We start from the raw sequence: 14,201 nt of genomic DNA on the forward strand, positions 1-14,201 counted from the left end.
TGAATCATGACCCAGTATAACAAATGCATCCTCGGAAAAAGCAGGAAAACAAGTTTGAGCAAGGTCTTCTAAACTTTGTTTCTGTTTCCTGTTTTAGAGCAAGGTGAATGCCAAATCCTCATATCTGGGCAACTCATCAGAAATACAGGTTTCTGGCTGGTATTTATGAAATTGTTTGTATTACTAGAGGGGCACGTACAGAACGCTGGATAGAGGACAGCGCTGTTTGAGGGAGGGGAAAAATAAAATAAAATCAAATCGCGTTTGCACTCCTTTCACCACAAGATCTGCCTTTCTCCATAACATCTGACAAGGACGAAAAGGACGCCGTCCCGAATTCCCGACCCCTCTCACAGATCCTACGGCCCTGGCTAGGGCCTCGAAGGGAACTCGTGTGTCGGAAGGGTCGCTGTGGGTCTCAGGGGCTCTATGATTCTCGCCGGTCCAGGCACAGCGCAGCCCTCGCTCCGCTCCCGGCGCGGAGCCGCTCTGGGAGCGCTCCCTCAGCACCGGCCCCTCACCGACCGCGGGAGGCGGGGCCAGCAGCAGCGACCAATGAGAAGCTGCGGCTCGGCCCTGATTGACAGGCCACGCCATCCAATAGGAGCCTTCATTGGAGGAAGGCGGTGACACTTGTGGGGCTCAGCTGTCCCCGCCCATTGGAGGGAGCTGGGGCGGGGCAGCGCTCCTGGGCGGGGCTAAGGGCCGCGGGGGGGGAGTGGTCTGGGGCGGTATATAAAGCTGGTGCGGCGCGTTTTCCCCGCTCAGTGGGCGCAGTGTCGCCGGCGCTGCTGTTTGTATTGCGCGTCTGTGCGCAGCGCCCGCCGCCGCCGCCTAACAATCCCTCTTTTATTGTGTGCGTGGCCCCGTCTTGCTTGGGTCAGCGGCTCCCGGGGCGCGTCTCTTTCCCGTCTTTCCTCTTTGTGCGCTTCCGCAGAGTGATTTGTCCGCACCGCTTGCCCGCAGAGGGGGGGCGTCCCCCCAGCCCGCGCCCCTTTTTTCCCCCCTCCTGGCCGGGGGCTTGCGGCGCTTCCTTCTGGATGCGTCCCCGCAGCCCCGGGCGGGAGGCGGCCGGGGGGAAGCGCTGCCTCCGAGGATTTATCGCCGCCTGGGACTCGGACCCGCTCCTTCCCCGCGGGCGCACCCGGCGCCCCGGCTCCGCTGCCGCTCCGGGCCGCTGCCATGGACGAGAAGTACCTGCCCGAGCTGATGGCGGAGAAGGACTCGCTGGACCCGTCCTTCACCCACGCCTTGCGGCTGGTCAACCAAGGTGAGGGGCGGCGGGGCGGAGCGGGCGCCTTGTCCCGCGGTGGGGACGGGCCGGAGGGAGCGGCGGGTGCTGAGCCGGAGCTTCCTATCCTTTCTTTTCCTATCGCACCGGGGTTTGCTGTGCTCGGCTCCTGGCGAGGGGCTCGCCCTCGCCTCGCACCGCCTGGCGGGGTTTGTTGTGCTCGGGCTGCCGGTGTTTTCCGGCTGCCGGCGCCTTCCCCTGCCCCTCTGCCATGGGCGCTTTCTTTCCCTGCCATCGCTCGCTGCTCCGCTTGTACATCATTCCGAAATGAATGGCTGTGTGACACGGCTGGGTCTGCTGTGCTCGGCTCGGGCTGCCCGTCAATTAAAGCCCCAGAAGGTTTTCCTGTCTTACCCCGTTTCTGAACAATGAACAGCCGATTGTTTACACGCGTGTGAGCCTTCTTAAGAGCGAGCCTGCTGCCGATGGCCTTTACTAGAAACTTTGGGCTCTGATGCTAAGATGCTAAGGAGCCAACGATACATTTTAGTAAACCTTTAAAAAACAAAGCATATTTTGCTTTGCAATTATGTAACTCCAAATAATAAATTGCTCCTGCCACTTCTGCGTCTGTCATGTCAGATGTGCTTCAGAGTGCTAGGTTTTTGCTTCAGTGATGCAATACTGACTATAAAAGTCATTCTGTGTGAATTAAAGTAGGATTTAATGTGAGTTCGGAGATACTGTATAATTGGCAGGTGACTTTCAAGTACAACCCTGGAGAGACAAATGCTCGCTCTTGTGCTTAGGATGCTCAGTGAAATAAGTGTTGAACTGATCCTCTAATACACCAAACACAGTGACAGCCAAAATGATTTTGGCTTCAATTGCAATGCTTAAAAAGCAGTGCTTGGCGTACTTTACATCCTCTAACAGGAACAAGTTTAAGTTGATGTGGGTTCTTCTAATGCATTGTAGGTTTTGATGTGTAATAGATGTGAATGGCAGCCTGATAATCAGAAGGGGAATTACTGTTGTCTGAAATACTCAGAGTTGGGGGTAGCTGTCACAGTTTCAGCTATGGAATGCATATGATGAGTGAATTGAAGGTCTGTGTCCATGGGTGGTTGGTATTTTGCATATTTTTCCAAACTTTGAATCTGTAAAAATGTCCCTGTTGATTGTGGGGAAAAGGAGAATTATGTTAAAAAAAGTTATTTGTTGTGTTTGTAAATGAAAAAAAGCTGTTAAAAATTGAACTTGATGGCTGCAAATTATTGAAGTTCCTCTTCAAGTAGTGAAGAATCTTTATGCAATCTTTATCCAGAGAGTTATAGAAGTATGTAATTTACTATTTTGTAAACCATGTGAAAGGAAGTAAATCTGTCCTTTTGACTGAGTTTGGTATTTTTTGAGGTTCTCATTGAAATGATAAATTGGAGGGCTGGAGCTTTTGCCTTTCATCGTGGTATCAGCATGTGTATATTCAGCTAAAAATAATTATATTATTAGTGAAAAAACATAGATGAATGTGCATCCAACCTCTGTAATCTAGTAGGTGTCTTGATTTTTTGTTTACTTTGAAGTCTTGGATTATATCTGAAGTGTTACACATGTTAGAGGTGGGGAAACAAAAGATTGAGGGCGACTAATCAACTGGTTAACTGTAGTTTAAAATGGAAATTTGTGTACTATCTATGTAAAATAGATAGTTTAATTGTAGAATCAGCAAAGAGCCAGACAAAATGAAGTGACTGTGGGAAATAAGACTTCAGGAGGGCACATTATAAAAACCCATCCTGCCATGACTAACTTTACCAGAGACTGTTTTTTTCCCTCAATTGCAAATAATTTTATGCACTTAAATGAATGACAATTATTAGTGGAAGTGTATATGTAATGATTCTCGATTGGATTTTGTGTGCCAGGTCCACAGAGTATTTTTTCTGTTAGTTCATGTGGAGGCAAATGAAATAGCTTGTCTAATTTTTTGACTGGATTTGTTATCTTTTAAGTTTAGAATGAAACAGGTTTCCAAATTTGGTTTCTTTTGGGTATCTGTGAGAATGTCTTAGCAAGGATTTTAAGTGCTTTAAATAACCAGCTTAATTATGTAATAGCATTTTGGTGTCTTAGTGGTATTAAATTTGCTATCTGTATTTACTTACATTGAAATACTGTACGTCAGCTGGCTTTCTTCAGAAACTCAAGACTAATTTGTATGAGTTGTATGGATCAAGTAGAATCCTTCTGAGATGCTGAAGTAGTTCAGGTGTGTTTATTCTTAGACAGTAGAGCCAAATTGCAAACAAATTTCCAGTCATGTTGAAATTTGTTTTCTAGGGAAAATCCTGGGTCTAGACTTCTGAAATCTGGTAATTATAGTTGTCAAATGGAAATGGATAAATTTGCATGTTATGCTTATAATTATACATTATGGTTTGTGTACACACAAATTACATAATTTTAAATTTAAAAAGTGGAGCTTGACCTGCTTCAAGTTCCTTGGTAGCATTTCAGTTGAAAAAGAATGATAACTAAGATTCTGTAAGAATATTTTTGTGGGCAGTATTATTAATCTGTCTTTCTGAATTAAGATATGACAGAAATTTCTCTGCCTCAAAACCTTGCTTTGAAAGCACCAAAATCAAATATCAGTATCCTTCAATGTTCCTGCATACTGAGTCATGATTTTTCTTGTTGAGAACTCTGTTCAAGGATTTGACGCCCTGTGTCTTTGGGACACAAATACAATATCTATTGCTTAATTTTTGTTTTAAACAGTCATGGAAGCATTCAGTTGCTGCTTAAATTTTAGAGCAGTGGGAATCTTTTCCAGGAGACTAGACTTTATTCCCTGTTCTAATTATGGTGATATATTTGTGTACTTGAACATCGAGCCATTCTAAAAGGGGACTTTTTTTTGCCTGTGAACTATTAGACTTGTTATAGATTGGAAGTAGACTTATTTGCATGGGTAGTAAGATGGCCATGCTAGTAGGATTAATTTGCAGCTGGTACCAGACAATGGGGACTGGAACATATTGTCCAGTTATTAGCTGACAGTAAGTTCTGTAAATGAAGAACCTTGGGAACGATGAGATTCTGTGAGGAAGAAAGAGCTTAGTACATTTGTATTTTTCCTATTTTTAACTGTCATGTGCTCATCTTTATCTGAAAAATATTTGTCTGTGGGAGTATTGGTGGTTCTGAAATCAAGCCTTATTTTGAAGGCTGACTTTGCAGTTGTGGTGGTATGTAAATGTTGGTAAATGTGCAAGTGTAGTGTTGATTGTCATGACTTGGTTCACAAGTGATGCTCTAAAAATACTGAAAGATCCGTGAGAAGTTATTTTACCTTCTTTCACATTTATTTATAGTAGTGATTTAAGATGAGCAGTTTGTGGATGTTGAATGAAGTATGTGAAACTGCAGATGGAAGAAGCTAACTGTAAATAAAACATGGGCATACCAGACACATTTCTAACAGGAGACATGAAAATGGGTGCTTGGCAGTTGTTCGGTTTGTGTAGATAATTAAATGTGTCAATAATGAAAGTTAGGGCTGCTGCCACTGCTGAAAGACAACTCTCTGGTGCAGACTGGACCTCTGTAATTCTTCCTTACAAACTCATTTTAGCTGCTTTGAGATTTGAGGTGATATCTGAAGTTGGCAAGGCTTCCTTTAAAATGTTGATGAGATGATGTACAGGAATTCCAAGCCTTCCCATCAGTAGATGGCTGTATGTGCTAGCTGTGTGTTGAATGGCTTTCCTGAGCCACATGTCTAGTTGTGATCAGCAGGGGATTGCTGTGTCTTGTGTTGGGAGTTCAATAATCAGAGCTGTACCTCCCTAAATATCAGGGAGAAGGGAGTGTGTGGGAATGTGCTCACTTGCTGCTTTGTGGAGGATATTAGTGGTCTAATTTATTTTTTTTCCTTAGCAGAGATGGCTTTGTAGAAATGGTTGAAGTAGGAGCTTAACAATAAATTAAGGTTCCATGTATATTACTGATTTTTGGTTTAAGCTGAGCTTGGTTGGTAGGTACTGTGCAGCCACTTGTTCCTTTTCTCCTGGTGGAATCTGGGGAGAATTGAAAAATGATACAGCTTATGGGTTTAATGAATGAAATAAAGTAAGAGATAATAATTATACTGGAAATGAAAAAGAGGATTAAAACCCAAGAGAAACAAGTGATGTATAATAGTTGTTCCCCATCTGCTGACTGGTGCCCAGTCCCTTGAGCAGCAATCAGTGGCTCTGAGTCAACTCCCCCCAGTTTATATACTGGGCATCCTTCCTGTGGTGTGGAATATTCCTTTGTCCAGGTCACCTCTCCTGGCCGTGCTCCCTCTGGGCTTCTTGTGCACCTGCTCCCCAGCAGAGTGTGAGACACTGCAAAGTCCTTGATTTAGAGTAAGCACTACTTAGCAACCAAAACACCACTGTCTTGTCAACTCTCCTACTGAATCTGAAGTACAGCACTGTAATGGGCACTAGGAAGAAAATTAACTCTGTCCCAGCCAAAACCAGGACAACCTTCAATAAATCTAAGTATGTGAGGGGTTTTGCGTTTTTCTTTAATTTATCAAAAATGAATGTGGTTGTGTAGTGGCATCTATATGTTGTAATGCAAGCAAACAGTTTGCCACTGAAACATCCACTTTCCTCTGTGGACAGGTTTCATGGCACAGCACAGACACATGGTGCTGCTCATTCCCAGCCTCTAATGGTATTGAATGTACTGGTGTAACCTCAAACTCTCCTCTTTTGTCATTATAGTAGCAATCACAGAAACAATCCTTGTTCCAAGTGTCCTACTCTTTGAGGATTTCAAAGCACTTCATGAAGGTCATAGGTATTTTGAAAATGAGATGAGACTGTAGAAAGCTGATAGTGTTTGAAAATTATTTGGAGTATTGTATAAAATACAGTAAGTTTTGTGCTCCTCAGATTTATTTGAGACAGCTGGTCACTTTTAGTTGTCATTCTTAGAGGCTAACCAGACATAAACTCTTTGGGTTTTAGTCTGATTACTAGAAGACAGCAGTCTAAGCAAAACATTTTGGTGGAATTGGATGTTTTCCAGGCTAAGTGTGATGAGAAATTTAAATGACAGTAGTGGGAATAAATATGATGTAATGGTTGCACCATCAAACTAGGGAATGCTGGCTTGGGTTCTGTTTCTTAAAGCAGCATGAAAAGTAGTAACCCTTTTAGGGCAGAAGGGATGTTTGAGTCTGTCATCTCAACTGTCTGTATTTGGTAAAACTTCAGAAGTTCACATTCTTGTTATGGTTGCTCTTTACTTTTATTGCAGTGAAACTGTATTGGAACAGTCAGAGGGCTTCCTAAAAGTTAGATTTCAATCTTGCTCTCTTGAAAGGCTTGGGAAGTGGTTTATCAGATATTCCAGTCATGTTAACAGGGCTTCTGCAACAGCCAAAGATAATCATACTTTCTTCACCCAGGGCTCCTCTGTTCTGAAACCTGACTGAGCCTGGAGCCATTCACTGTGATCACAGTTAGTGTAAAGCTGACTCCTAATTCACTTGCACACCCACTTTGGCAGTCAATGAGAGAGATTGAATTTAAAGGTTTCAAATGCAGGCTGACATGGTTTGTCACTTCCAATCCTTTTTGACACCAGCCATGCAAATTAAAACTGTAACCTTCTGAGTGCTTATTTACTGGGGAAATCAGAAGGTCACAGTGCTGCTCTTCTGGCCTGTGGCTTGTTTGGCTTTCCTTGCATGTACTTAAAATTTGTGTTTGTGACCTTTCTGCCCTCTGACTTTGTTCCTCTCAAGTATAATTAAGAAACAAAAACTTAGGATGCACTTTTGTTTGAAAGAATCGGGTATCAGAGATCAGAGTTGAGAAGCATCTGTAAAGTATTCAGTGTGGTACTACATGACTTTTTAATTACTATTTAGCAGGGTTCAGTAAAAAGCATGTTTAAATAGATTAGCTGGTAACTGACATATCTAATATTTTATGGTGAATTAACTGACTGTTCTTAGCTGAGCTCTGCTTAATGTTTACATTATTAATACTGTTTTTCAAATAAAAGATAATGAAGGACTGGGCTTCTATACTGCAAAGTAGAATGTCTTGGTAAAGTGGGGTTTTCTACCCTTGAATCCTGGCAAGGCAAGTCTCCCCCATGCCATGGGAGCTGTTTGGTAGGGGATGGTGATAGTTCTGGGAATTATTTTAGAGCCATCTATTTCTAGCCAGGTGTGATTTTATTTTTTTCCCAGGTGTAATGGTAGCTAGAAAATTAATATCTTTATGGCCTTAAGCTAAAGCCATAAGGGCATATGGACTCAGGAATTTAATTTTCTTGTGACATTCTAGTTACAGAAGTCCATATGTCTTAATCTTTGAGGAAATCATGGAAAAAAATACAATGCTTTGCAAGCTTGAGAAGGTTTGTAGGCCTCTTGCTAGTCTGATTGGTGTGTGAAAGATCTTTGGCTTGTGCTTTGAGAGCCTGACAGCCTTCAGGAGTGAATAAAGGTGCAAAGAGACCCTTTAAACTGATAGTGAAATGTCTGGCCAAGAAGTACAAATGAAAAAATGCACAATACTTTAGCAATGGGTGCCTAACTCTTAAACCACATATAAGGACCAGTAGCTTTTGCGTGTCTTGATGTCTTTGCTTCAAAATGAGTTGTGTTTATGGACATCTGATCCCTGCTAAATTGTTGAGCTCTTTGAACTCTCAATTATTTGGGCTGCACAGTAACTGTAGGTCAGTTGTTTATGCCATGGAGCAAATTAAAGAGCAGTAATTGGAGAGGTAGCATGAAGAAGCATTGTTAGACTGGCTGATGCATTTTTGTACCTCAACAGCTGAGCAGTGAATGTTTTATTCTTTGTCTGTTTATCCTATCTTAAAATTTTCCTTTGCTTAAATTTTCCTTTTTCATATTTATAACTTATGGTTCTCTTATGTTGTTGTTTTTCTGCATTTTACCTTATTGTCAAGGTAAACTTATTAAGAAACTAGGCAGTTAAATGGATTGTCTTTCTATTCTCCATCTCTAGTTGCTATTTACTGGATACCTTTCATTTCTTATTTTGATGTGTTTATCAGACTTTTGGCTGCAGGTAGCAACTCAACTTCAACAAAGTTGCAAGGCAGCAAAAAAAATGTCAGTTTAATTCTTGTAGATGGTAAATCTTTCACTTTTTTGGCTTGTAGAGGTGTTCTTTTATAGATCTTTATTTTCTGGGAAGAATTTGTTGACAAAGTAATTGGAAACCTAAAAGATTAGAAGTCATTTCAGTAAACCCGTTGTACTTGATCCAACAGAAGATTTGTTATAACAACTGCTGCTGTGCTGATCTTGGTATAATGCAGTGACAGTGAAAACCTGAAGTTGCAAATCCTTTGAGGATTTACTGATTTTCTTTGGCTTTAATAATCCATCAGGATTGTTTAAAAGGAATAGTCTGAGGAAGATACCTTTACGTGGACAAGGAGACTGTCTTAAATACTATGTGCAGTTTCAGACACCACAGTATAGGAAAGATATAAAACTATTAGAGGGTGTTCAGAGGAGGACTATGAAGATGAAGGGTCTGGAGCAGAAGCCACTTGAGATGTGGCTGAGGTCACTTGATCTATTCAGCCTGGAGAAGGAGACTGAGGGGAGACCTCAGTGCAGTCTGCAACATCCTTGTGCAGGGAAGAGGAGCAGCTGGCACTGATCTCTTCTTTTTGCTGACCATGACAGGACCTGAGGGAAAGGCCTGAAGCTGTGTCAGAGGTTTAGGTTGGATATTGAGAGAAGGTTCTACACCAACAGGGTGTTTGGGCACTGGAACAGGCTCCCCAGGGAAGGGGTCACAGCACCAAACCTGACGCAGCTGAAGAAACATCTGGACAATGCTTTCAGCCACATGATGGGATTCTTGGGCTGGTCTAGTGCAGAGCCAGGAGCTGGACTTCAGTCCTTGTGGGTCCCTTCCAACTCAGGATATTCTAGGATTCTGTGAATCAAAATTACTTCTCCTCTTACTGCTGCTTCATTTGTTGAATGCTTGGAGAGTAAATGTGTCTGTAGCCTTTTACTGCCTCAGGCCATTCAGTAACAGTACTCTGGTAAGCAGATGTGTTTGAAAGTAAAAGGTTTTAGATGTTTTCAGCCAGAGATAAAAATTGTGATTTTCAGATGTAGAAATGGAAGGACTGCTTTTAATGTGATCTTTCTTCCTCTTGTGTGTCCTTTTCTGCTTTCTGATAGTGGAAAGTGATTTTTGTTACTGGTTCACTTTGCTCCATGTCCTAATTAAGTAGAGGAGGTCAAGTACCAGTCCTGATGTGTCCCTGGTCAGAAGCCAGGTTTCTGCTCCCTGCAATCACATCTGCAGTATTTGAAGGGTTAAGGAAGCTTTTATTGCCTTTCTTCTGCTATGAAGCAGAAATGCTGTGGTGCCCTCTATGCCCACTTCAGTGATACAGCTCCATGGGGTAAAGCAGTGAAGTAAAAAAATGACCTTTCCTTTTCTACCCACCTCTAGATTAATGCTAAATGAATCTCACTTCTGTGAAAGTGAAAGGCACTATGGTTCATCATGTCTGTTTGGTTATTTGTCTTATTGCGTTTAACTGTATCCCGTCTCCCCTCCTGAGCTTGAAGAAAAGCAGATTTTTCTCAGCTGTAGAATCACACTTTGGGTATGATTTTCTTGATCCATTTGTTGAGTCATGAAAGTTCAGGAAGCATTTTTTCACTTTTTAAAATATTCAACTGCTTCTTCACAATTTCCAGCCTATTATTTTAGGTTCAAGAAGTCCTAATTTTGGAGAAACTTGATCACAGATCAATTTTCTGTTTTTCTTAAAAGGGTTCCCCAAAATCTTTGTGGTGAGTAGAGATGTTTCTCAAAGCAAAAGAGTTTGTTCTTGATGATTGATTCAGTTTCTCCATTTAAAGACTGGTTTCTGGAGGAGCTCCACTGTTTCACAGCAGATGATAATACCTTTAGTCCAAGTTAACACTTGCTCCCTATGTAGAGTTATGCCAGTAATATCCTAGGTGGGATAGTCTGCAAGGTGAAATGCAGCACCTTTCATACCAGATCTTAAGGGCTGGAAAAGACTCTTGTGGTCCAATTTGTCTTGTGTTGCACAGATTGGGCTTAAAGATTCTTTTCGTTTATCATATACCCTTGACCTTTTTATTACACTGTGCATCCATGGTCTGGAAAAATGATTGGGTTTTTATTGGCCTACTGTATAAAAGAATGTAACAAAAGATTTGTCACATTTTAAGGGCTTACTCTATCTGTTTGTGAGACCTTTTTGTTTCTGCAGGCACCTGAGCCTTCACAGAAGCCTGTTAATACCGTGTGAAACAAATGCTGGGAATGATGTAAGTGTAGTCATAAAGTGCTTGTGAGGGTTGTGGTGGTTTTGGCTGGGGTTAATTTTTTTGTTCCTAGTAGCCAATGTGGGGTTGTATTTTGTTTTTTGTGATGAAAACAGAGTTGATAACACAGATGTTTTCATTACTGCTTAGCAGAGCTCACACAGAGGCCTTCTCTGCTCCTTCAAGGCCCTTTCTGATCCTCACCCCACTGGTGAAGAGACTGGAGGGGAACAAGGAGTGGGGTAAAACACAGCTGGGACAGCTGACCCAAGAGATGTTCCAGACCGTGTGGCATTGTGCCCAGCATATAAAGCTGGGGGGAAGAAGAAAGAGAGGAAGTTTGGAGTGATAATGTTCATTTTCCCAAGTCACCATTATGTGTGATAGAGCTCTGCTTTCCTGGGAATGCCTGAGCACCTGCCTTGCTGTGGCAAGTGGTGAATGAATCGTTCTGCTTTGCTTATGTGCATGGATTTTGCTTTACCTACTATTAAACTGTCTTTATCTCGACCCATGAAGTTGACTGATTAATTTTACCCTTGTGATTTTCTCCCCCATCCTTCTGGGGGGAAGGGAACACCTGTGTGGGGCTCAGCTGCTCGGTGGGGCTGAACCATGACAGAGAACTAATGACCTCTGAAGACTTTTGCCAGCCCTGTATCATCTGTGAATTTGAGGTTCTTGGGCGATTACAGACTATTAATATGGGCACAATTTAGGAAGAGAGAAGCTCTACAGTGGGTTCTTCTACAAGATTCTAATACAGCATCTACATGTAGTGATGCAGAGAACTCCTGACGATGTAGCTTATGCAGGAAGGCTTTTGAACGCATCTTTGCCAGGCAACTCTGTTATGATCAAGTCACTAGTTATTAGATAAGGTACTGTGTGTGTTTCATTTTGGGGGAGCTGTTTCGGGAGGGCTGTAGAGCGTTTTGGGAATTATTTTTGTGGCGGTGCCGCCCGCGCCGAGCGGTGCCAGGAGGGGGCGACAGCGGCGCGGCCCTGCGGGACTCCCGGGATATGGGCGTGATCCCATCCCCGGGAGAGCCTGGATATGGGGCGTGATGCGGTCCCATCCCCGGGAGAGTCTGGATATGGGGCGTGATCCCATTCCATCCCCGGGAGAGCTGGGATTGGGACGTGATGCGATCTCATCCTCCGGGAGAGCCGGGACTGGGGCGTGATGCGATCCCATCCGCGGGGAGAACCGGGATTGGGGCGTGATGCGATCCCATCCTCCGGGAGAGCTGGGATATGGGGCGTGATCCGATCCCATCCCTCCGGGAGAGCCGGGATATGGGCGTGATGCGATCCCATCCTCCGGGAGATCCGGGACTTGGGGCGTGATGCGATCCCAGCCCCTGGGAGAGCCGGGATTGGGGCGTGATGCGATCCCATCCCATCGTCTGGGAGAGCCGGGATAGGGGCGTGATGAGATCCCATTCCCCGGGAGAGCCGGGATTGGGGCTTGGAGGATCAGATGTGATTCCTCCCGGGAGAGGCGGAATCGGGTGTGATCCCTCGGGAGGAACAGGGTCGGAGCTCCCAGGATCGGCCGTCTGCCCATCGAGAGCGTCGGGGTCGGGTCTCCTGGGATCGAGAGTGATCCTGGGAGCGGGTGCCAGCCCCTCGGAGAGCGGGATCGGGGGTGGGGGATCGGGTGTGTTCCCCCCAGGAGGTCCGGGGTCGGGTGCCAGCCCCTCGGAGAGCGGGCTCTGGGGAATGGGATCGGGTGTGATCCCCCCAGGAAGGCCGGGATTGGGTCCAGCCCCTCGGAGAGCGGGATCGGGCGCTGGGTGCCAGCGGGTCTCCCTGTCCCGGCAGCTCGGCAGCCAGCTGCGTTCTGTCTGGTGTGCAGCGCAGGGCGCAGCTGTGTCCCTGTCCTGCTGTGACCCCAGCCTCAGCTCCGCTCCGTCCTTCCCTCCGGGCCATGGGGGAGGGAATGGGAAGAGTAAAAACTTCATAACTCTGGGTTAAGATAGGCTACCTTAGCAAGCAAGGTACAAGATGCACACACAGTCAGATGAAAACAAGGACTCCATTCACCACCTCCCAGGAGCAGGCAGGGGCTCAGCCATCTCCAGAAAGGCAGGATTCCATCACACCTGACAGTGGCTCGAGGATACAAATGCCTCCACTTTGAACATCCCCCCCTCCTTATTCCTCCCACTCTGAATGTCCCCCTCTTCCTTATGCCCCTCACTTTATATATTGAAGATGATGTCATATCATACATGGGGGTGGCTTTAAACTGAAAGAAGAGATGTATGGATTATATATGAGGAAGAAATCCTTCTCTGTGTGCTGAGGCACTGGCACAAGTTGGCCAGAGAAGCTGTGGAAGCCCCATCCCTTGGAGTGTTCTAGGTCAGGTTGGATGGGGCTCTGAGCAACCTGGGCTAGGGGAAGGTGTCCCTGCCCATGGCAGGGGTGTGGAACTAGATGATTTTCAAGGTCACTTCCACCCCAAATGCTTCTATTACCTGAAGTATCTTTGGTCTGGAGTGTTTTCTTAATGTGTACTTGAACTGTTAAGCCTGCTGTCAGTCCAATTTGATATTTTAAAAGAAACTTTCCCAGACTTTTAAACTTCATGCTCTTAGAATATTCCCTTATTATCAGCTGATTAAATAGAGAGTACAGGGAAATCACCATAATGGTGTTTATAAATTATTTATTTATAGATGTACTTACATAGTTTGCAGACCTGAAATAATAGGCCTTGTTTGAAATCCTAAGTAATAGTTCACATAGTTCAAGATAAGGTTAATTAAAAATGCTGATGTGGGTTTCATTCACGTAAGTGGCAAGTAGCTGGCTGTGGGATCAGCTCTATGAAGAACTCTAAGCAAATTATCCTTTAGATTAATGCCCTGACAGTGGAAAATGGATGTGACTTGCTTTCTAACTAGTGGATCATAGTTTCCTTAGACTTCAGTGGTGTGCTGAGCGTTGTGCTAACATAATGTATTTTCTGCCACTGAGTAGGTTGTAGATCCTGAAGGCACCAATCCCTTATTCCTGTTCATGTGTTCAAAGCAATGGCCAAAGCTTCCAATGACTGCCTGGCCTAGGAGGCTGCTTGCAATGATGCCTTGCATGAGGCTGATGCTGACTATTTATTTAGTTACTCTAGGCAGTAGCTAAAGTACTCAGCTTGCTGGATAGCCGCCTACTTGGTCATTTTTCTGGGGAAAGCAGTGAAATAGATAGGAAATAATTGAATCAAAAGTACTTTTCTTTCCCACTTGGATGAAGTATAAGACAAAACTGTAGGCTTATTTTTTTTTTTTTTCCAATTCTTTCAGAATATTTTTCTTAACTTTATATTATTCCACTGGAGTAGTAACTGGCTAGAGCTCAACCCTGTAGCTTGTATTTCAGTGTTTTAGGAGCAACTATTCAGTGTTTCTAAATCCGTGCTAATGATGCTAATCAAGCAGGTATGTCTTGTCAGCATCTGTATGAGGTATTTTTTTGGCTCCTCATTTGGAAAGGTTTCATTGCTGTTATCAAAGCTGAGATTTGAAGCTTTTCTGCAGAGTCATTGGAAAAGAGCTGAGTGGAGGGAATACAGAAAGC

At 44.1% G+C, this 14,201-nt stretch overlaps 1 protein-coding gene across 2 annotated transcripts in view; it reads left to right on the plus strand.

Annotated features, from left to right (window-relative positions):
* The first annotated feature begins 772 nt into the window (after positions 1 to 772).
* The window catches only part of LOC117001197 (KH domain-containing, RNA-binding, signal transduction-associated protein 3), an 89,381-nt gene continuing 75,952 nt past the window's right edge, over positions 773 to 14,201 (plus strand). For both annotated transcript variants that reach the window (XM_033069329.2, XM_042779626.1), the window contains exon 1: positions 773 to 1,270. In XM_033069329.2, the coding sequence (XP_032925220.1) occupies positions 1,183 to 1,270 (88 nt within the window). In that variant the 5' untranslated portion in view covers positions 773 to 1,182. The remainder of the gene's footprint in view (positions 1,271 to 14,201) is intronic.

The sequence above is a fragment of the Catharus ustulatus genome, chromosome 1 (assembly GCF_009819885.2).
Source record: "Catharus ustulatus isolate bCatUst1 chromosome 1, bCatUst1.pri.v2, whole genome shotgun sequence".
NCBI lineage: Eukaryota > Metazoa > Chordata > Aves > Passeriformes > Turdidae > Catharus > Catharus ustulatus.